Genomic DNA, 21962 nt, shown 5'->3' with positions numbered 1-21962 from the left:
TGAGCAATGACAACTATGGTGACTACATACATGGCACAGGATTGTCAGAGGTAGAATGCTGAATTGAAGGTATCGGTTAAGAGCTGTAAAATATTATAGCTTTTTTAAACGAACAATTACAACTTTGATTTCTTAATTCCTGTTCTCCATCAGGAATGGACATGCTCTTATGGCATTCATGTTCTCTCGCCAAGAAGGAAAACTAAACCGACAGCAGACAGTAGAATTTGGCCATCACATACTGAAAGCGCATATTTTCAAGGTAAATACAGATCCTATTTAATTCATCTTATAAAAAGAAAAGCAGAGCGTTCTACATAACTTAAATGTTGTATTATATTCCAGATACATAATTTAAGCTTACAGAAGACCACAAGAGCACAACTTAAAGTCTTATGTTTAAGGAACTTTTTTATTTATCAGTTGGGGAATCCTAAATATATAAGAAGGTCTATCCATTCAAAGGAATTGTTGCACATGGTACTTTATGTCCTGCATATATAATTTTCTGGGGTCATCCTGTTCAGCAAGCTTCCCATAGCAATGCAGAGAAAATAGTGGTACCCTGTATGTGGATATTGAGGAAAACCTAATTTTCTCCTCAGAATGAAGAGATCTCCCTCATGGTGGATAATTAAAATTAGCAAATAATTGGGAGCTTATTGATTAGTTGGATGTGTCAGGCCACTTCCTGTATTAGCTTTTTCATTTCTTTTGATCAAGAAAACCAACTTGAGTTGTGCAATATCCTGCAGAATCAGAACTGTAAACTCTCTGGTGTACCTCTGCCACCTCAAAGTCTGTAAAGTTAGAACTACAACGTGAGACATCAAGGAGATCAAATGTTGGTAGCTCTGATGTCTCACAATTTTAAAAGATTGACTGGAAAATAAATTGCAGTACAGTACAACTCTGGGAAGCTGTTCCAGTAGCTGGCAGTACAACTTAAGAAAAACTGATGATCCTCAAAAACCTGACAATTCGCAAATGTCCCTGATTATAAACCAACATGTGGAAAATAGATATACGCAACATTCCTGCATTTGTATTGGAGGGGAGAGAAATTTGTGCATGAAACAGTGAAGTGCAAATTTTTCAGGAACATCATTGGTAGTACATTTCAACAGTGAAGAGGGAATTTTATATTAAAAATGATACATTCACGTAAGCTCGTCTGTTGGAACTGCTGTGAGGCCAAAGGCTTTTTGAGAGCCAGGCCTCATTTGCAGGTAGCCGGAAAGCTGCGTGTGCCAAAACGTCATTCTGAGACAGCTCACTGGTTGGAGAAAGCAAGAAATGAGCTGGCTGCTGTGTGGATCCAGCTGGCCGACAGTCAGAATCTGCAGTTAGGGGAGGGGGAAGGTAATCTCAGGGAGAGTTGGGTAGGGCTGGGGAGTGGGGAGGTGGGGGCGGTGATGTGGCTGGAGTATTTTTGCTCCTCCTGGCCCCACAAAGTTAACAATGTCTTTGGATTTTTTGAGCAATATCTAGCAGTCCCTTTATGGACCCTATCTAAAATGGCAGCGGCTGGAACACCATCGTAAGTGAACCAATACCATTATCCAGCCGCTAGCTACTCATTTATGCTGGGCAGAGGCAGTTAAAATCAGCCATTTTTATACTTTACAATTGATAGGTTTTAAATCTAAGAATAGTGTGATATTTAGATTTGCAACAGACCAAGTAGACCATCACTTCCCCAATATTTACTTTTTTTGCTTCATTCTTGGGATATGGGCCATTTTCCCACATTCAGTTTCTGCTACCCCATCCCAGTTCACAGAAACACTGCACCTCATCCAACTCCCTACCCTTTCACAGATACACCATCTCCTCTTCCAACTCTCCGAGTTCATAGTGGCATTCTTCTGCCTCTCCGCTCCCCCCTCACCCCAATTCAATGGAACACTCTTCTGTCCCCTTCAATTCATCTCGTCATTCTTTTTTCCTTCAAATCTAGTTCAACTACTCTTAAATATCCTATTTCAATCTAGCATTGTTCTCTCTTGCTTCCTGTTTAAGCTGGTACTCTTTTTTTCCCTCCAGTTCAAGTTGACACTCGCTGCTTCCAACTTCTCTCCTGTTTCATTGGTCTCAGCTTTTGACCTCTCTCCAACATTGCCATCCATTGCCCCTTTCCCCTCTCCTGGCTAGAATTTCCATACATAATTCACAGAGGCTAGATTCACTCATTAACATCAGGACCCGAGCGGCTATGATGGGAGATGCACCCTATCTTCCCTAATTTTGTCAGCAAACATTGACATGTGGACTGAACTCCCAAAACACTGACTGTTAGCATCAAATGTTGATGCGTGGCATGTATGTTGGAAGCACATGATATCTCTAGATTTAGAGATAGTGCTTCTAAGATTTGTGTTTCACAAAATATCTTGGGCTCCACGAACACCACCTTCACACAATTAGCTTAACTTCCCATGCTAAATCCAGGTTTACTGACTGACTACAGACAGAACAGCCCTGCAGGTTTCTTAACGCAAGCTGAAATCACAACTTCAGTGGCTTTGGTTCACAGCTATTGGGGAAGATGAAACATAGAAAATAGGTGCAGGAGTAGGCCATTTGGCCTTTCGAGCCTGCACCACTATTCAATAAGATCATGGCTGATCATCCACCTCAGTACCCCTTTCCTGCTTTCTCTCCATACCCCTTGATCCTTTTAGCCGTAAGGGCCATATCTAACTCTCTCTTTGAATATATCCAATGAACTGGCATCAACAACTCTCTGCGGTAGGGAATTCCACAGGTTAACAACTCTGAGTGAAGAAGTTTCTCCTCATCTCAGTCCTAAATGGCTTACCCCTTGTCCCCTGGTTCTGGACTTCCCCAACATCGGGAACATGCTTCTTGTATCTAACCTGTCCAGTCCCGTCAGAATTTTATATGTTTCTATGAGATCCCCTCTCATCCTTCTAAACTCCAGTGAATACAGGCCCAGTCGATCCAGTCTCTCCTCATATGTCAGTCCTGCCATCCCTGGAATCAGTCGGGTGAACCTTTGCTGCAGTCCCTCAATAGCAAGAACGTCCTTCCTCAGATTAGGAGACCAAAACTGAACACAATATTCCAGGTGAGGCCTCACCAAGGCCCTGTACAACTGCAGTAAGACCTCCCTGCTCCTATACTCAAATCCCCTAGCTATGAAGGCCAACATACCATTTCCTTTCTTCATTGCCTGCTGTACCTGCATGACAACTTTCAATGACTGATGAACCATGATACCCAGGTCTCGTTACACCTCCCCCTTTCCTAATCTGCCACCATTCAGATAATATTCTGCCTTCGTGTTTTTGCCACCAAAGTGGATAACCTCACATTTATCCACATTATACTGCATTTTCCCACTCACCTAACCTGTCCAAGTCACTCTGCAGCCTCTTCGTGTCCTCCTCACAACTCACACTGCCACCCAGTTTAGTGTCATCTGCAAACTTGGAGATATTACACTAAATTCCTTCATCCAAATCATTAATGTATATTGTAAATAGCTGGGGTCCCAGCAGTGAGCCCTGCGGCACTCCACTAGTCACTGCCTGCCATTCTGAAATGGACCCGTTTATTCCGAGACTCTGCTTTCTGTCTGCCAACCAGTTCTCTATCCACGTCAGTACATTACCCCCAATACCATGTGCTTTAATTTTGCACACCCAATCTCTTGAGTGGAACCTTGTCAAAAGCCTTTTGAAAGTCCAAATACACCACATCCACTGGTTCTCCCTTGTCCACTCTACTAGTTACATCCTCAAAAAAAAATTCCAGAAGATTTGTCAAGCATGATTTCCCTTTCATAAATCCATGCTGACTTGGACCGATCCTGTCACTGCATTCCAAATGCGCTGTTATTTCATCTTTAACAATTGATTCCAACATTTTTCCCACTGCAGCTGTCAGGCTAACTGGTCTATAATTACCCGTTTTCTCACTCCCTCCTTTTTTAAAAAGTGGTGTTACATTTGCTACCCTCCAGTCCATAGGAACTGATCCAGAGTTGATAGACTGTTGGAAAATGATCACCAATACATCTGCTATTTCTAGGGCCACTTCTCTAAGTACTCTGGGATGCAGACTATCAGGCCCCAGGGATTTATTGGCCTTCAATCCCATCAATTTCCCTAACACAGTTTACAATTTCCCACCTAATAAGAATATCCTTCAGTTCCTCCTTCTCACTAGACCCTTGGTCCCCTAGTATTTCCGGAAGGTTATTTGTGTCTTTATTCGTGAAGACAGAACCAAAGTATTTGTTCAACTGGTCTGCCATTTCTTTGTTCCCCATTATAAATTCACCTGAATCTGACTGCAAGGGACCTACGTTTGTCTTCACTAATCTTTTTCTCTTCACATATCTATAGAAGCTTTTGCAGTCAGTTTTTATGTTCCCGGCAAGCTTCCTCTCATACTCTATTTCCCCCCTCTTAATTAAACCCTTTGTCCTCCTCTGCTGAATTCTAAATTTCTCCCAGTCCTCAGGTTTGCTGCTTTTTCTAGCCAATTTATATGCCTCTTCCTTGGATTTAACACTATCCTTAATTTCCCTTGTTAGCCACGGTTGAGCCGCCTTCCCCGTTTTATTTTTACTCCAGACAGGGATGTACAATTGTTGACGTTCATCCATGTGATCTTTAAACAGGGCTTTAACATGTTAAATAAACACATGTTAAATAGGATGGTTAAGAACTTTAGAAAACAATATCTATTGAAAATAAATGATTTGTGTTTTTAACTTAATCGTTAGGGCCTAAGCAAAAAGACAGGAATCTCTTCTAGTGTCCTTCAAGCCCTATGGATAGGCTATAGCAGTGATGGATTGTCTGCTGCCCTCACATCCTTACGAAATCTTTACACGCCCAATGTGAAGGTAAGAGGATCTATGTAGTTGCAGTGACATTACAGTTTTTTCTATATTGTAAATGATGCTTTTGGGAAAGATTAACATTTTCACTTCCTACTGAAATAGGAATATCTTTTGCGGAATTCAAACAGCACTGGACATGGGGCTTGAGATGGGCTTAATGATGGAGTTATTGATTAATATACAGGGCTATTAGTTTGCGATTAAATCAAATTCAATTTTTACAGGGAATTTTTACTAGCATTTTATCACCAACACAAGGGTTCATGTATGGCTGCTGAATAAATCAAATGATGCTTTTAATTGCATACGATTCCTGGATTTCATTGGTGTTTTGAGGGTTACATTCCACAATTTTGTTTGTTCTGTGAAAAACTGTAAACTTGTTGCCTTGATAAGTAAACAGAAGTTTGCTAGCTGGGAAAGATATGCCTGAAAGAAACTACTGAATTATGCAGAGTTGGTGGCTGAGTACAGAAATTCTAGAAATGTGAGCTGGTTGTATAGAAATGTGGTTGAAGGTTTGGGAGTTTGGATGGGGGACAGAAAGTAAGGTTTCTGGACAGGAACATATATGTAGATTGGAGCTAATATCCACTATAATTAAGAAAAATAGATAAATACATGAGGCTGGAAGAACTAGAAGGTTAGAAGAGGGATGAGAGTAGGCTCATGTGGAGCATAAACCAGTTGGGCCAAATGGCTTGTTTCGGTGCTGTACATTCTATATAATTCTTTACAACTTGCATTTATACAACACCTTTCACATCCTCAGGACATCTCATAGCTATTTAAAACCATTGAATTTGTTTTGAAGTGAAGTTATTGTTGTTTTGTAGGAAAATAAAGCAGCAAGGCCCTTCAAACATTAGTGAGATGTCAGAACATTGGGTGAACGGTCCTGCTCCTTTTTTTGAATAGGATCTTTTACATTCACTTGAACAGGTAGATGGGGCCTTGGTTTAATGACTCATCCAAAAAACAGCACCTCTGACAACGCCCTCAGTACTGCTGACAGAAGTCAGAGGAGTGTTGATTATCATGAAGGTATCAGTGGTCAAAGTAGATTTGAGAGGAAGGGTGAAACATTAGCCATGATCCACGTGGATTGAGTCAAGAGTTCAATTAAATGGTGATGAGGTTAATTTGTTACAAATGCATTCTAATTTGTATCTATAGGATGATCAGTGTAAAGACTTCAGTTTCATAATTGTAAATCTGCAAGTAAGTGGAGTGATGCCGAAGAGCACGAATAAGATCACTCATGTAGTTTTGATTATATTTTTTAAAAAACACTCTGAATTTGTAAGCAAAATTGGCTCGAGATTGCCAACGTTGCTCCCATTTCACTTTCTAGTCAAGGTGCCCTGGGCCAGTTTTGGAGATATTTTAATGCAGCAATATTTCAGATTTTTTTCTCACTGCTTTCAGGTGTAATCTTATTTCCATTGAAATAAGTGTAGAATAATTAAAGCAGATTTTTTTGAGTAATATTCTTCTACTTCTATAACAAATTGCAGGTGAGTCGATTGTTGATTTTGGGAGGAGCCAGCGTGAACTACCGAACTGAGGTCTTGAACAATGCGCCCATCCTATGTGTTCAGTCACACCTTGGTCATCAGGAAATGGTTAATCTGCTGCTTGAATTTGGAGCTTCAGTTGACCATATTTCTGAAAGTGGCATTACCCCCTTTTCTCATGCTGCAGCTGCAGGACACCTGAATATTTTGACTCTTCTATGCAAGAAAGGAGCGAAGGTAAAGAAGCTTGCCTCTTGCACAGTTACCTTTATTGGAGATTCATAAAATAGACCTGTGTATTTAAGTACTAAACATATTACCAAACATAAGTGCTGTGTATATTTTTGTCCGTTAAATGGTGATTTTCTGCATTTGGGTTGATGTTCCCAAGACATCAAAAGCTACAGTATTTAAGAGGAATCAAGTGATAGCCAGTCTACCCAATGTCCTAGGGGGAGTGTTTGCTAGTGCTGTTGGGGAGGAGTTAAACTAACATGGCAGGGGGATGGGAACCTATGCAGGGAGACGGGGGAAGTCGAATGGGGGCAGAAGCAAAAGATAGAAAGGAGAATAGTAAAAGTGGAGGGCAGAGAAACCTAAGGCAAAAAACAAAGGGCCACATTACAGCAAAATTCTAAAAAGACAAGTCTGAAGGCTCTGTGCCTCAATGCGAGGAGTATTCGGAATAAGGTGGACGAATTAACTGCGCAGACAGCAGTTAACAGGTATGATGTAATTGGCATAACAGAGATATGGCTCCAGGGTGACCAAGGCTGGGAATTCAATATCCAGGGGTATTCAACATTTAGGAAGGATAGACAGAGAGGAAAAGGAGGCGGGGTGGAGTTGCTGGTTAAAGAGGAAATTAATGAATAGTAAGGAGGGACATTAGCCTGGACGATGTAGAATCGGTATGGGTGGAGCTGCGGAACACCAAAGGGCAGAAAACGCTAGTGAGAGTTGTGTACAGACCACCAAACAGTAGTAGTGAGATTGGGGACAGCATCAAACAAGAAATAAGGGATGTGTGCAATAAAGGTACAGCAGTTATCATGGATGACTTTAACCTACATATTTATTGGGTTAACCATACTGGTAGCAATGCGGTGGAGGAGGATTTCCTGGAGTGTATTAGGGATGATTTTCTAGACCAATATATCGAGGAACCAACTAGAGGGCTGGCCATCCTAGGCTGGGTGATGTGTAATGAGAAGGGACTAATTAGCAACCTTGTGTGAGGCCCCTTGGGGAAGAGTAAACATAATATGGTAGGATTCTTAAGATGGAGAGTGACACAGTTAATTCGGAAACTATGGTCCTGAACTTAAGGAAAGGTAACTCGAAGGTATGAGGTGTGAATTGGCTAGGATAGACTGGCAAAGGATACTGAAAGGGTTGACGGTGGATAAGCAATGGCAAACATTTAAAGATCACATGGATGAACTTCAGCAATTGTACATCCCTGTCTGGAGTTAAAAATAAAACGGGGAAGGTGACTCAACCGTGGCTAACAAGGGAAATTAAGGATAGTGTTAAATCCAAGCAAGAGGCAAATAAAAAGCCAAATGGAGCAATTTATTGTGCCTTATGATTGCAAGTTAGGAAAAAAATAATTCAGCAATATTATTTTTGAAGCATCTTGCGACTCATTCCCATTTTATTGCAACACATTTCAACAAGATCTCTCAAACAGCAAATGAATGACCAGATAATCTGTTTTTGGTGGTGGTGAAGAAGGAATGTTCTCTACGGCATTGGGGGAAATCCCTACTCAAATTCATGGGATCTTTTACATCCATTAAAAAGGCAAATGAGGCACTCCCTCAATGCTGCATTGAAGTGACAGCATCAATTATGTGCTTAATCTGTCATGGGGCTTGAAAGGACAGCTATCTGACTTGGGCGAGTGCTACCTACTGAACCAAACTGATGCAACCGCATTAGCCTTATGTCCCAGTGCGTGAATCATTCCGCAAATCATGGCTCCAAATGAGGAGCTGCCCACGTAGAGAGTGAATGCAGCGAATCAGGGCAGTTATCTTTCGTCTCATCATCTCTAAGCCAAACTTTCTACAGTGCATTTAAGTGTACTTTCTATGAGTGGGGCTCTCCATTGGAATCAAGGAATTAACCCATAGTTTTCTGTATTTGTGTGACTGGTCAAAAAATGATACAAATATTGTTTCTGTATGCATGTACATGTTATGGGCTGGAGTTTGCTAAAAAAAAATGGTGTGTGAACAAGGCATGCTGTTATGTGCAAATCATCCAACAACTTGTGATGAGGAAGAGATAGGCTATAAATTGCGAATTGTCACAAGTTGCTCGACGATTTTTCGTTGCTCCACTATTGGCTTCGCAAAAACGGCATCATGCCCTTAGCTGCCTCCATGAGTTTCATGAAGTTGCTGCTTTTTACTTTAATTGCCCATTAAACTCGCTACAGAAAGTTACTTCGAGTAGCCTTTTAACAACATGATCATTTGTTAATGTCTGCCAATCAATCTCTCTGGCCCAGAAAGTGAACAATTAAAAGTGTGGACTCTCATTCCTTTAGATAGTGAATTGTTAAAATCATAGAAACTTATCGCACAGAAGGTGGCTGTTTGGCCCGTCGTGCCTGTGCTGGCTCTTTGAAAGAGCAGTTATGCTTAGTCTCACATCTCTGCTTTTTGTCAGTAACCCTATAAATTCCTCATCTTTGAGTACTGTGTTTCCTTTAAACTGATTTATGGCATCAGTTTCCACCACCTTTTCAGGTAAAACCTTCCAGATCCCAACAACTCTGAGTGAAAAAAATTCTCGTCATCTCTCCTCTAGATCTTTTTGCAATGATTTTGAGTCTATGACCTCTAGTTATTCACCCACTTGCCAGAGGGAATAATTCTTCTCTTATCTACTCTCATCAAAATCTCATCATCTTGAAAACCTCTATTTGGTCACCTCATTACCTTCTCTGTTCCAAGGAAAACAGTCCTATTTTCCAACCACTCCTCATAACTGAAGTAAGCCCCTCACCCTTGGTAATATCCTGGTAAACTTTCTCTGTACCCTTTCTAAGGCATTTTCCTGAAGTGTGGTGCTCAGAATTGTCCACAATAATCTAGCTGAAGCCTAACCAGTAACTTATACAGTTCTATGATATTTTTGCTTTTATATTCTATTCCTCTATTTATAAACCCAAGTAACTCTCATATTCTTTTATAACCTTATTAATTTGCCCTGCCACCTTTAAGGATTTGTGTATATGGACACCATGGTATTTCTGCTGATCTATACTTTTCAAAATCGTGCCATTTATAGTATACTGTCTTTCCATACAAGTCCTCCCAAAATGCATCACTTCACACTTCTCCAGATTGAACTCCATCTGCATGCCTCCGCCCATTTCAGCATCGTGTCTATGTCATCCTGAAGCATATCACTATCCTTATCATGATCTTCTACTTTGCCAAGTTTCTCATCGTCTGCAAACTTTATAATGCTGCTCTCTACATCCAAGTTTAGGTTGTTCATAAAAATTGAAAAGAGTAACGGACCCAAAACTGACCCTTGGGGAACACCAATGCAAACCATCTGAAAAAGATTCATCCATCAACTCCTTTTGCTTCCTGTCACTGAGCCAATTTTGTGTCCATACCGCCACTTTTTCTATGGGCTTCCATCTTCTTAATGTGTCTCCTGTGTGGCACTTTGTCGAATGCCTTCCATTGTTGTTGGAGATTTTTAAAATGTCAAATTTTCAATGTTAACATTTTTTAAATGTTCTTACTCTTGTCTCAATCCAATCTTTCTTTCCCTCTCTTTCTCTTTCTGTACCTGATTGGACATCAAATTCACCCCTTCTCAGTCCTTCCTCTGGTTATTTCTCAAACCTTAAATCTCGTTGGTTAAGGAGATACATTAAATTAAATTTTTAAAAATATTTTATCCGTAACTTTTTATTTAATTAGTAATGAATACATAGTGAACTACTTGAAATTAATTTAGTGTAATTAGCGAGAGTAACTCATAACAAAGCTATCTTTTGTGTTACTATGGTTTATAGAGGCTATAAAACTTTTAGAAATATATAACTACAAGTTTACTGAAAAAAATACCACAGAAATTTAGAGTTCAGACCATCTTGTAACGTTATCTTGCTGCATAACTCCACAAAAGACTTCAAGCTAGAATGGTGTAAGTTATTAAAAATAGGAATCATAGAAATGTGAGTTTTTTAAAAATTCCATATTTAAAATAATGCAGTGTACTGTTATGTAGTTAAAGTAATATAAATATTTTAACTTCCAGGTTGATTACACAGATAAAAATGGCCAGTGTGCATTGGTTCATGCTGCTTTACGAGGTCACCATGAAGTTATTGAATACTTACTCAAAGCAGATTGGACATTAACCACTCAGTACCAGCATTCTTTCAGGAAAGGTCAGGCTCTTCAGCAAGCCATGGTTGCAGCAGCAAGCATGGGGCACACTGACGTAAGTTCCCAGAAGGTGATCTGTTAACCTGCTTATACTATTTGCACTTATATGTGAACATTTTCCACCCAAATACTTTGAGGAAAGAGAAAAGTTAATTTAACCTTTTGGATGTGATCCTCCATTAGATAAGCCACTAAGAGGTCCTGTGATGGAATGAGCTCAATTTGACGAATTCCACTGCTCCTGAGGAACATCTTGCCTCTGTTTGGCATCGCTCCTTGATTCTCTGGTTGAAATTAAGGGTTCACTTTGTGCATGTTGCACATTATGGCACCCAAGATTTACTTTTTGTTGGAATATTTATGAATATTTATAAGCAAAGTTACTTATGCACACATGGTGCGTTGGAGACCAATTTTACTGGATAGAAGCAGAAGAACTTGTTTGTGCTCATAACCCTCCACTTGTGAATTCCAACAGGCAGTTTCTCATATTGGAAGTAGGTGAAAGAGTCACGTAGGTGGCTCTCACACATTGCCTAGTGGTGGTCAGTGAACAGTGAAAGACTGGTATAGAGCAGAATGATCCAAAGAAAGAGGGCAGGAAATAAATGCCTTCATTCTTTCTAAATATATATTGTAGAAGATTTCAACCCTTAAAAATTAAAAGGTTTATTCAGTTTGTTCACAAGATACCCACAGATGAGAGAGACCATTCTGTGCATTTTAATTCATCCATCCAAAGCAGCCTTAATTTCTCTCCCATTACTGCATCTCGTTGTTTCTTAATTGGTTCCAGGGTTTACATCTCCAGCACTCTACTCAAAAGTCTATTCCAAGTGTTGATCACGCTCTGTGTGAAGAACGACCTCCTGACATGAGTCCTAACGTTACTTTTTGTTAGTTTGAATCTGATGATTTTATGAAAATATAAATTGTTGCTTTGACATAAGTTTTCTAGCCATTCATTTATACCCTTAATTTTATTGATAAACTCTCCTGCCCAAGCATTGGAAGTATATTAGTAGGGGTTCTCAAATGGCCCCCTCGGTATCCTGAGAAGATTTCAGGGGATCTGCCAGTTGGTTTGTGCCATCAATATTGAGGGGAGACTACTGATATTTATGGCATAAACATCAGTAGTCTCCCCTATCTATTGAGATGGGTGGAATAGTTTCAGTGATCCAAAGGCTACTTATGCAGTCAATTCAGGTTCTTACAGTTGGACCGTATTTGTATGGTTAGACAAGTCCCTTCGCGTGTCGCTGACTTTTACAGCAGTATTTATCTCGGTAAATTTTTTTTGCTCCAGCTCTATTTGCTTCCAAGTTCATAAACCATTCACTGTTTTTTACCTATTAAATAAAATAGTGGGAGTTATAACTTCTCTTTTGGGCGACTAAAACCTGAGCTGGGGACGGGGAATTCATAGAATAATAGAAATTTACGGCACAGAAGGCAATTGGGCCCATCGTGTCCTGCAAGTTAGTCCAGCGTTGCGTGGGCCAAGATAACGCGCGCCTTCCTTTCAAACCTTTTCTTTCCCCTCATGCGGAAGCCACTCGTGCATTTGAAAAGGGACCATTTATTTTCTGATTAAACTGGTGTTTGAGACTGGGAGGGGGCACCCTCAATGGAGAGAGGTCATCGAAGGACAGTGTGGCCTTGGAGGGGGGAGGAGGAGGTGGAAAGAAAGACACTTTCCAGTCTTTGGGCCAGTGGCGCAAAGCCGTATTAGTTGGGATCTGGTGTGACTTTCTCCTTCAATGTCTTCAGTCTGAGTTAATAGAATAGATGAAGGCATTATCACGATTTTCCTAGTACCTCAGACCCTGAGCTGTATATTCATGGCCATGTGCTTCACTGTTGGACTGATAAGCCTAGTCTGGCCGCTTGTGTCCTTTAAGTTACTGCCGACAATTTGTGAAAGGGTTGGGGAGGAGGAAAGAGGGGGCTGCCTTTGTCACTAAAGGATTTATGGTGATGAGGTCAGGTGGGTAAATTGGCTCAGGCCCTGGTTATTTCTCTTTCTCTCATGTTATTCGCCTCCGCTATTACTGATGCTGTTAATTCAAGTCACTAACTCATTGGGTTTGGTATCAAAATAAGAGCGAAGTTCTGTTTCCGAAATGGAGGACGTAGACCTGGAATTGTAGTCTAGTCCAGCAGTGCACAAAACAAGCCTGTAGTGAGCACTGTGCTTGTTATTCCTGGTTTTCTCTCTTTCTCTCCCCACAAGTGCTGCCTGACCTGCCAAGTATTACCAACATTTTCTCCTTTTTTTTCTTCAGATTTCCAGCATCTGCAGTATTTTCCTTATATAAATTTAGGACTTAATAAATTCTCCTTTACGTAAGGTGTAAGAGCTATTTATAACTAATAACTCATTTTTATCCAGAAAAAATACTTGCGTTGTTACAGGAGGTCCGCGGAATTTTTGCAACATGGGAAGGGAGCCTCAGAAGCAAAAAGGTTGAGAACCCTTGTGTTGGAGAACACTTCTTTTCTTTTCATCTCCTATCTTTGTGTTTTAAATCTTGTTGGGAAAAATTTAGTGTGCTTGATTTCTGTTTGACATTCGTCCTCACAAGTAAATGTTTTCAATTATTTATTTATTTATTTACATCTGTGCTACTTATAGGTTGTGAAGAATCTGCATGATCTTGACAGTGAACATAGAATAGAGATCAACAACTTTGATACTCTTTGGGGTGAAACAGGTAATTGATTCATGTTTGAGAGTTTTTTGTGTTTGCATTATAAATCCAGTGGTAAAAACAGAGAGACAGACTATTATCTGAATGGTGACAGATTAGGAAAAGGGAAGGTGCAACGAGACCTGGGTGTCATGGTACATCAGTCATTGAAGGTTGGCATGCAGGTACAGCAGGCGGTTAAGAAAGCAAATGGCATGTTGGCCTTCATAGCGAGGGGATTTGAATACAGAGGCAGGGAGGTGTTGCTACAGTTGTACAGGGCCTTGGTGAGGCCACACCTGGAGTATTGTGTACAGTTTTGGTCTCCTAACTTGAGGAAGGACATTCTTGCTATTGAGGGAGTGCAGCGAAGGTTCACCAGACTGATTCCCGGGATGGCGGGACTGACCTATCAAGAAAGATTGGATCAATTGGGCTTGTATTCACTGGAGTTCAGAAGAATGAGAGGGGACCTCATAGAAACGTTTAAAATTCTGACGGGTTTAGACAGGTTAGATGCAGAAAGAATGTTCCCAATGTTGGGGAAGTCCAGAACCAGGGGTCACAGTCTGAGGATAAGGGGTAAGCCATTTAGGACCGAGATGAGGAGAAACTTCTTCACCCAGAGAGTGGTGAACCTGTGGAATTCTCTACCACAGAAAGTAGTTGAGGCCAATTCACTAAATATATTCAAAAGGGAGTTAGATGAAGTCCTTACTACTCGGGGGATCAAGGGTTATGGCGAGAAAGCAGGAAGGGGGTACTGAAGTTTCATGTTCAGCCATGAACTCATTGAATGGCGGTGCAGGCTAGAAGGGCTGAATGGCCTGCTCCTGCACCTATTTTCTATGTTTCTATGTTTCAGTCCTACAGTTTAAAGTAAGATCATATGTACTCTTATTGGGCTCAATTTTGTCCAGGAGCTGCTCCGTTTTTTTTTGGAGTAACCTGCTTTTTCTGGCGTAACTTAAAAATCCCCAGTTTCCCCAATCAATTTGCACCAGCTTAGTTACGTAATTTTTAGGTTTGTTTTTTTTTCTCAAAAGGGGGCATTACCAGCCACCCATGCCAGTTCTGCCCACTTAGGCAACTTTGGCCAGATAATAGTTACTCCATTTCCACTTAGGTCAGCGTATGTGACCACTTCAGAAAACTCTTGCGAAGAGTTAAAGAAATTGGCGCAGGTAGGTACATTAGAAGCCATTCGACCTGGGATGGGGCGGGAAGCAGAGAGGACGTGGACCTGAACCAACTAAGCTTTAGGGAACAGCCATCCTTCCTTTGCACAGTTAAAATAAGGAAATAAAAAATTTAATTAATACCTTCATCTTCAAAATGCAATGCAGCTTTCTGCACTCGGCCCGGAGACCACTTGGCGTGGGCTAGGGGCAGGACAACGCAACGGGAGGCCACTCGGTCTGGGCTTATGGGCAGGAACGATGGAACTGGCTGGCTGAAATTCAACGGAGCGGCTGGGAGGGGGGGAGGGAACGATCTGGCACGCACCTGGCCCCACAGAGAGGAGGCTGCTGTGGAAAGGGGGCAGGGAGCGACCTACCTGGCAAGCATCAGGGCCCATTGCCAACTCCCAGCGCTACTGCGCATGTGCAGACATCATCACTATCCACTGCGCATGTGCAAATGTCCCGGTACAGTTTTCGGCGCAGAACGCTGGCTTCGCCCCCCAAGTCCACAGGCCACGATGCACGGCTGCAGTGAAGAGGCCAGGCAGCGGCCACCAAAGTTGCAGCATTTTTTTCCAGCGCATCGCGGCACGTAAATAAGTGCTGCAACTCCGGTAAGTGCGCCAAAAAATGGGCTCAGCCAAATTTGGGCTCATTATTTCACCAGGTAACTAATTAAATTGCCTTATTACATTTTCACTGTTGCATTGTAGTTAAATCATTAGCGATGGACACTAATATAGTGAAACTTGTATAATGAGATTGAAGATGCTTCACTGTACTTGAATTTAACTTATTACTTTGAATTTCAGTGAAATTTGACTTTTGGTTTTAGTTAATACTTATCAATACTGACTTTTTGTCCAGGAGATGATTGTTCCATTAATTTTATTAATTAATCTAAATAAAAGTGAGTAATTTCAACTAATTGAAGTAATTTGCAAAATAAAATGGAAACCTATTTGGGTTGTACTCTTCGACCAAGCTTTTGGTCACCTGCGCTAATTTCTACTTATGTGGCTTGGTGTCAAATTTTTATTGTATAATACTCCTGTGAAGCGCCTTGGAATGTTTCACTACGTTAAAGGCACTATATAAATACAAATTGTTATTGTGCTGAATTAGCTCTTCAAGTAGTGTGCAAAAAATGCTGTCAACATTTATTTTAAGAAAGCTTTTTTTAATGTCAATAGATGTTCTTGTAAATATTTCTATCACCATATGATAATTAGTGTACTAAATTGTATGAAAGAAAATCATTTGTCTTGATAATGGAATTGAGAGAGATTTCAGGAAGGTTTGATTAAAAAATCAGATCAGTTCTCAAAAAGGATCTCGATGATGGATTGAGATGAATTATAGTTAAGAATCCATGGTCAACAAACACACTAAGAGACAGTATCAAACATTTGCAATTTTACAATCTCCCAAGAGCAGAATACCCAAATCTAGAGAGCTTTGGAAAGCTGTGATGAATGCATCTGAAATGTTATCACCTATTTCTTTTAATACCTTGGGGCCCAAGTTTCGAGCCGCGCCTAGAACGGCGCAGTCCCGACCTGGACACCCGTTTTTCACGCCACAAAGTGCGCCTAAATAAAACCTCCAGATTCTCCACCTCCCTGCAGGTCCTCTGGCTCTCGGCGCAGCGCAGCAGGAGCTGTAGGGGGCGGAGCCAGGTCCCTGCGCCGAAAACAGTGCCGGGACCTCTGCACATGCGCGCTACAGTGCCCGGAACTGTGTGGGAGGGGCGCGAAGCACGCAGCCCCTAGCCCTGGCCGAATGGCCTCACTAGGGCTGCGTGATTAAGGCTCCTCCCATGGCCAGCTCCTGCTTCCTGCCGACCCGACTCGACTCCCGCTTCCCGCCTCCGGACCGACTCCCGACCCGACTCCCGCTCCCCCCCCCCCCGACTGGACCCGACCCGACTCCTGCTCTCTCCCCCCCCCCCCCCCCCCCCCCCCCGACTGGACCCGACTCCCGCTCCCAGCCCCCGGACTGGATCCGGCCTGACCTCCCTCTTCCTCCCTCCCCCCGACCCGAACCGAACCGATCTCCCTCCCACCACCCCCTCGACCCGACCCGACCCAACGCTACCTACCTGTAACTCTGGTGCTGGGGACGGGCCCTGCCCAAAGTCTTGGGCCTGGCCCGTTCAGCCTCCCTCCCCCTTCTCCTTTCCCCCCCCCCCCCTCTCCCCCTTCTCCTCCATCCCTCCCCCTTCTCCTCCATCCCTCCCCCTTCTCCTCCATCTCTTCCCCCATCCCTCCCCCTTCTCCCCCATCCCTCCCCCTTCTCCCCCATCCCTCCCCCTTCTCCCCCATCCCTCCCTCTGCTCCCCCTCCCCTCGCTGTCAGAAACACAGACACTGACAGACAGAGAATGAGAGACACACACAGACAGACAGAGAGATAGAGACACACTGGGTGGGGGGTGGCATCCCAGCACGCTGTTGGAGGGCTCTCGGTGCTGCAGTCGGTAAGTAGATAATGTTTTATTTATTGATTTTAAAAAAAAAATTATTTCTTATTAATTTTATTTGGTTGATTTATTGGTTGATTTATTGATGTATTTATCATTTATTATTGATGATGGCTCTTTATTTGTAAAACTGAAGTGTTTAATGTTTGTAAACTTCCCTTTAACCCCCCCCTCTCACCATTCCCTACGACTGATTTGTAACCTATGCCTGATTTTCTAAAGTGTAGACAAGGTTTTTTCGAGTGTACAAAAATCTTCACTTACTCCATTCTAAGTTAGTTTGGAGTAAGTTTTCACTGACGAAACTTTGAAAACAGGCGTAAGTGGCCGGACACGCCCCCTTTTGGAAAAAAAAATTCTGTTCCAAAGTGAAACTGTTCTAACTGACTAGAACTGCAGCAAACTAAATGACGAGAATTCCGATTTCTAAGATACTCCGTTCTACACCAGTTGCTCCTAAAAATCATGAGCAAATCATGTGGAAACTTGGGGCCATGGAGTGGAAACCACCATGACCTGGAGATTTGTTTATCTTTAAGTCCTATTATTTTCTCTCTGTCGACCATTTTTTTTAGCTTGCATTAAATTAATTAAATTCCTCGCCTTGACTTATTTTTAGGTTTCATTGTACTGCTGCTGTGTTGTCTTTTTTCTCCACTGTGAAAACTGATACAAAGTCATCATCGTCATAGGCAGTCCCTCGAGTCAAGGATGACTTGCTTCCATGCCAAAAAGTTCATGGGTGTTTCAATGAAAGACCTAATATTCCAGGTCCCAAACTAAATCTTGAAGGGTGGAAGATGCCTGTGCGTGGATTTTTTTAACGTGTGGTGGTCGTTGCACACCAGCCACCACGCGGGCTTGGCAGAGCTAGATCTTGGTCCAGTAGCAAGGATTAACCAAGATGACTGGAGACCAGCTCTGCTGCACTGACCTAGTGCGCACACATATCATAGTGTGGGCTGGCCTGTGCTGCTCCTGGGCCCTCGCCTCTTAAGATTAGTTGGTCAATGTCTACAAATTGAATATATATATGAATCTCTAATACCAGTTTTTCTTGCACAGAAGATAAAATTAATTTGGATATTCTCATTCAAAGATGACAAACTATCACCCAAGCCCAAACGTGGTCGTCAATTTGCTTTTGTGTGTGTTTATTCTCAAGTGAATTATAAGTAATCATTCAATGCAAGTGCAAGATTTGTTCTATTAATGCTTATTTCTCTAGTTTGGACAATGACAAGAACAAACGACTTGATCTTCCATACATTTTACAATGAAAGGACTACAGGGTAGTCAGAGGATATCAAAATCAATATCACTTAGCCATGCAGGAAGAAATTAAGAGGGATGACCGACGGCTTGGTTAAAATATGGACTTATAGATGTTTTTTAAAGGTGGAGACCAATGGGTTGCGGGAGGAGGTTCTGGAGAGTAGGGTCAAGACAGCCAGGTCAAATGAAGGAAGGGGATTTCACAAAAAGCTAGTGTCAGTAGAAGTGTGTGGAAAGAATACAAGGCTGGAGGAGATTGCAGAGATTGGGTGGGGTGAGGCTGTGACGGTATTTGCAGATTTAATATGTTGGCGAATGGTGTATATTTTGATATTTAATATATAATATATGTAGGTCTTTGAGGATAGGCATGCGGGACAGGATACAGGCAGCTGACTTTTGAAGTTTATGGAGGGTGGTGAATGGGAGGCTTCCAAGAAGGGCATGGTAATAATCAAGTCCAGCAGTGACAAAAGCAAAGGGTTTCAGTGGCATGGGGGAAAATGTGGATAATGTCGGGGAGGTGGAAAAAAGCAGTCTTGATGAAGGAAGTAAAATTATCCCTTCACCAAAAGCTTCATTTCACAATGGATACAAAGTACTAATTTAACAAATCTACCATGTCTTTATTATCCATTATAATCTCGCCTGCATCCCTCTTTAATGGGCCCACATTTTTACTACTCTTTATTTTAATATATTTGTAAAAACTTTTGCTGTTAGCTTTAATATTCCTCCCAAGCTTTTTCATATTTCCTTTTTGCACCTCGTATTACTTTATTTGTATCCCTTGTTTTTTTTTAATTGCTGTCCCAGTCTGCTAGATTTCCACATTTCCTTGCATTTGTGTAAGCCTTTTCTTTTGGCTTGATACTGTCTCTTACCTCATTTGTTGACCATGGTTGCTTAACATCACATATGGAGCCTTTGCATTTTAGGGGCATATACTGGTTTTGTATCATGCCAAATATCTCTTTGAATACTTCCCGCTACTAACATGCAGAAAAGCTTAGCACATTTACAAGGCCAAAAAGTGGGTCACCTGTGTAGTCAGATGTATCAAGTAAATTTTTTTAATACCATTAACTATGCAAGTTATTGTTGCAGTAATACAAAAAGAGTGTTGCTAGTTCAGTGAAATTTAATTTTACAGGCGTGAAGAGAAAAGATAGGCTAGGTTAGATTAATTAGAAGAAAAGTAAGACAAAGTGAATGAGGGAAAATAGGGATGGAAGAATGTGGCAAACAGAATTAATGTTTTTAGTATTTTTAGCCACGTTTTAAGTGCAGTATAATGTCAGTGTGTGAGTTGTATACATGTAAAAAAACATTAGCCAATGGAAACTGCTATTTCGCTGGACCTGTTGACTGTCCAAAGGTTAAAATGCTGATTACTGCATTTTGGAATCCACTCTTGTGAAGCATTTCAGATATGATTTCTTATGTTTAAGTAAATATTTATTGCCATTTTCTTTATTGCTTCAAGATGGGAAGGACATGGAGAAGAGGGCGAGGAATTCCTGAAATGTGTACTAGAGAACTCTATCAGCATGTTTCCAGCCCAACAAGGAAGGAAACAGTGCTGAAGGTGTTCTGGGGAATTAAGTGGGACAAGAGGACCATGTTTCAGTGGGAGAACGTTTGGGAAACAGTGATCACACTATCATATTAGGTTCAGAGTAGTTATGGAAAAGGACAAGGAACAATCAAAGGTGAAGATACTCGACTGGAAGAGGACTAATTTCAATGAGTTGAAAAGGGATTTAGCCCAGGTGGATTGGAAACAAAGATTGGCAGGCAAAACAGTAAATGAGGAGATCAAGGAGGAGATAGTTTGGGTACAGACTAAACACATTCCCACGAGGAGGAAAGGAAGGACATTCAAAGCTAGAGCACCCTTGATGATTGAAAACGTTGAGTTTAAAATGAAATAGAAAAAGAGACATAATAAATGTCAAGTTCATAATACAGTAAAGAATCAAGCAGAAAACAGTGCAAAAGAGAACAGATGAAGGAAGTAACAGGGACAGAGTGTGTGAGAAAAGATTAGCGAGTAACCTAAAAAGGTTTTTTCTTTGGACCAGTGGAGGCTGAGGGGAGATATAATTGAGGTGAATAAAATTATGAGGGGCCTAGATAGAGTGAATAGGAAGGACCTATTTCCCCTGGCAGAGGGGTCAATAAACAGGAGCATAGATTTAAAATAGTTGGTAGAAGGATTAGAGGGGAGATGACGGGAAAAAATTTCACCCAAAGGCTGGTGGGGGTCTGGAACTCACTGCTTGAAAGGGCGGTAGAGGCAGAAACCCTCATCACATTTAAAAAGTACTTGGATGTGCACTGAAAAAGCCGTGACCTACAGGGCTATGGAACTGGTGCAGGAAGGTGGGATTAGGCTGGGTAGCTCTTTTTCTGTGTTGTAATTTTTCTATGATTCTATTCTATAAAGTCTATTATACACATATAAAGAGCAAAATTAGCATGGATAGAGGATTGACTAACAGAGTCAGGATAAATGGGTCGTTTTCAGGTTGGCAAACTGTAACTAGTGGGGTGCCACAGGGATCAGTGCTGGGGCCTCAACTATTTACAATCTATATTAATGACTTGGATGAAGGACCGAGTGTAATGTAGCCAAACTTATACAAATTATACAAAGCAAATTGTGTGGAAGATGCAAAGAATCTGCAATGGGATATAAACAGGCTAAGTGAGTGGGCAAACATTTGGCAGATGGAATATAATGTGGAAAAATAACAAAGCAAATTATTATTTAAATGGGGAGAGATTGCAAAATGCTGAGGTTCAGGGGGTCCTTGTACATGAAACACAAAAATTTACTATGCAGGTACAGCAAGTAATAAGGAAGGCAAATGGATTGTTGGCCTTTATTGCAAGGGGGGTGGAGTATAAAAGTAGGGAAGTTCTGCAACAACTACAGTGCGTTGGTGAGACCACACCTGGGGTACTGTGTACAGTTTTGGTCTTATTTAAGGAGGGATATACTTGCATTGGAGGCAGTTCAGAGAAGGTTCACGAGATTGATTCCTGAGATGAAGAGGTTGTCTTATGAAGAAAGGTTGGGCCTATACTTATTGGAGTTTAGAAGAATGAGAGGGGATCTTATTGAAACATATTATTGAAACATGTAAGATTCTGAAGGGGCTTGACAGGGTAGATGCAGAGAGGATGCTTCTCCTCGTGGGGGAATCTAAATCTAGGGGGCATAATTTCAGAATAAGGGGTCGCCCATTTAAAATGGAAATGAGGAGGAATTTCTTCTGAGGTTCGTGAATCTTTGGAATTCCCTACTCCAGAGCGATGTGGAGGCTGGGTCATTGAATCTATTTAAGGTGGAGATAAACAGATTTTTGAATAATAAGGGAGTCAAGGGTTATGGGGAGCGGGCAGGTTAGTGGAGTTGAGGCCAAGATCGGATCAGCCATGATCTTATTGAATGGCAGAGCAGCTTCGAGGGGCCAAATGGCTTACTCCTGCTCCTATTTTTTATG

The 21962-nt window shown here is 41.5% G+C and overlaps 1 protein-coding gene across 8 annotated transcripts in view; it reads left to right on the top strand.

Annotated features, from left to right (window-relative positions):
* Positions 1–21962, top strand: part of tanc1b (tetratricopeptide repeat, ankyrin repeat and coiled-coil containing 1b) — a 293922-nt gene that overhangs the window by 239471 nt on the left and 32489 nt on the right. For all 8 annotated transcript variants that reach the window (XR_011592658.1, XM_070875588.1, XM_070875589.1 and 5 more), the window contains 5 exons: positions 154–262; positions 4757–4879; positions 6394–6630; positions 10687–10872; positions 13456–13534. Coding sequence is in view for 7 of the 8 variants with exons in the window: in XM_070875588.1 (XP_070731689.1) it covers positions 154–262; positions 4757–4879; positions 6394–6630; positions 10687–10872; positions 13456–13534 (734 nt within the window). In the remaining variant the exon portion in view is untranslated. The remainder of the gene's footprint in view (positions 1–153; positions 263–4756; positions 4880–6393; positions 6631–10686; positions 10873–13455; positions 13535–21962) is intronic.

Source organism: Pristiophorus japonicus, chromosome 3, assembly GCF_044704955.1.
Source record: "Pristiophorus japonicus isolate sPriJap1 chromosome 3, sPriJap1.hap1, whole genome shotgun sequence".
NCBI classification, from domain to species: domain Eukaryota; kingdom Metazoa; phylum Chordata; class Chondrichthyes; family Pristiophoridae; genus Pristiophorus; species Pristiophorus japonicus.
This window is presented reverse-complemented; position numbering and strand designations above follow the sequence as displayed.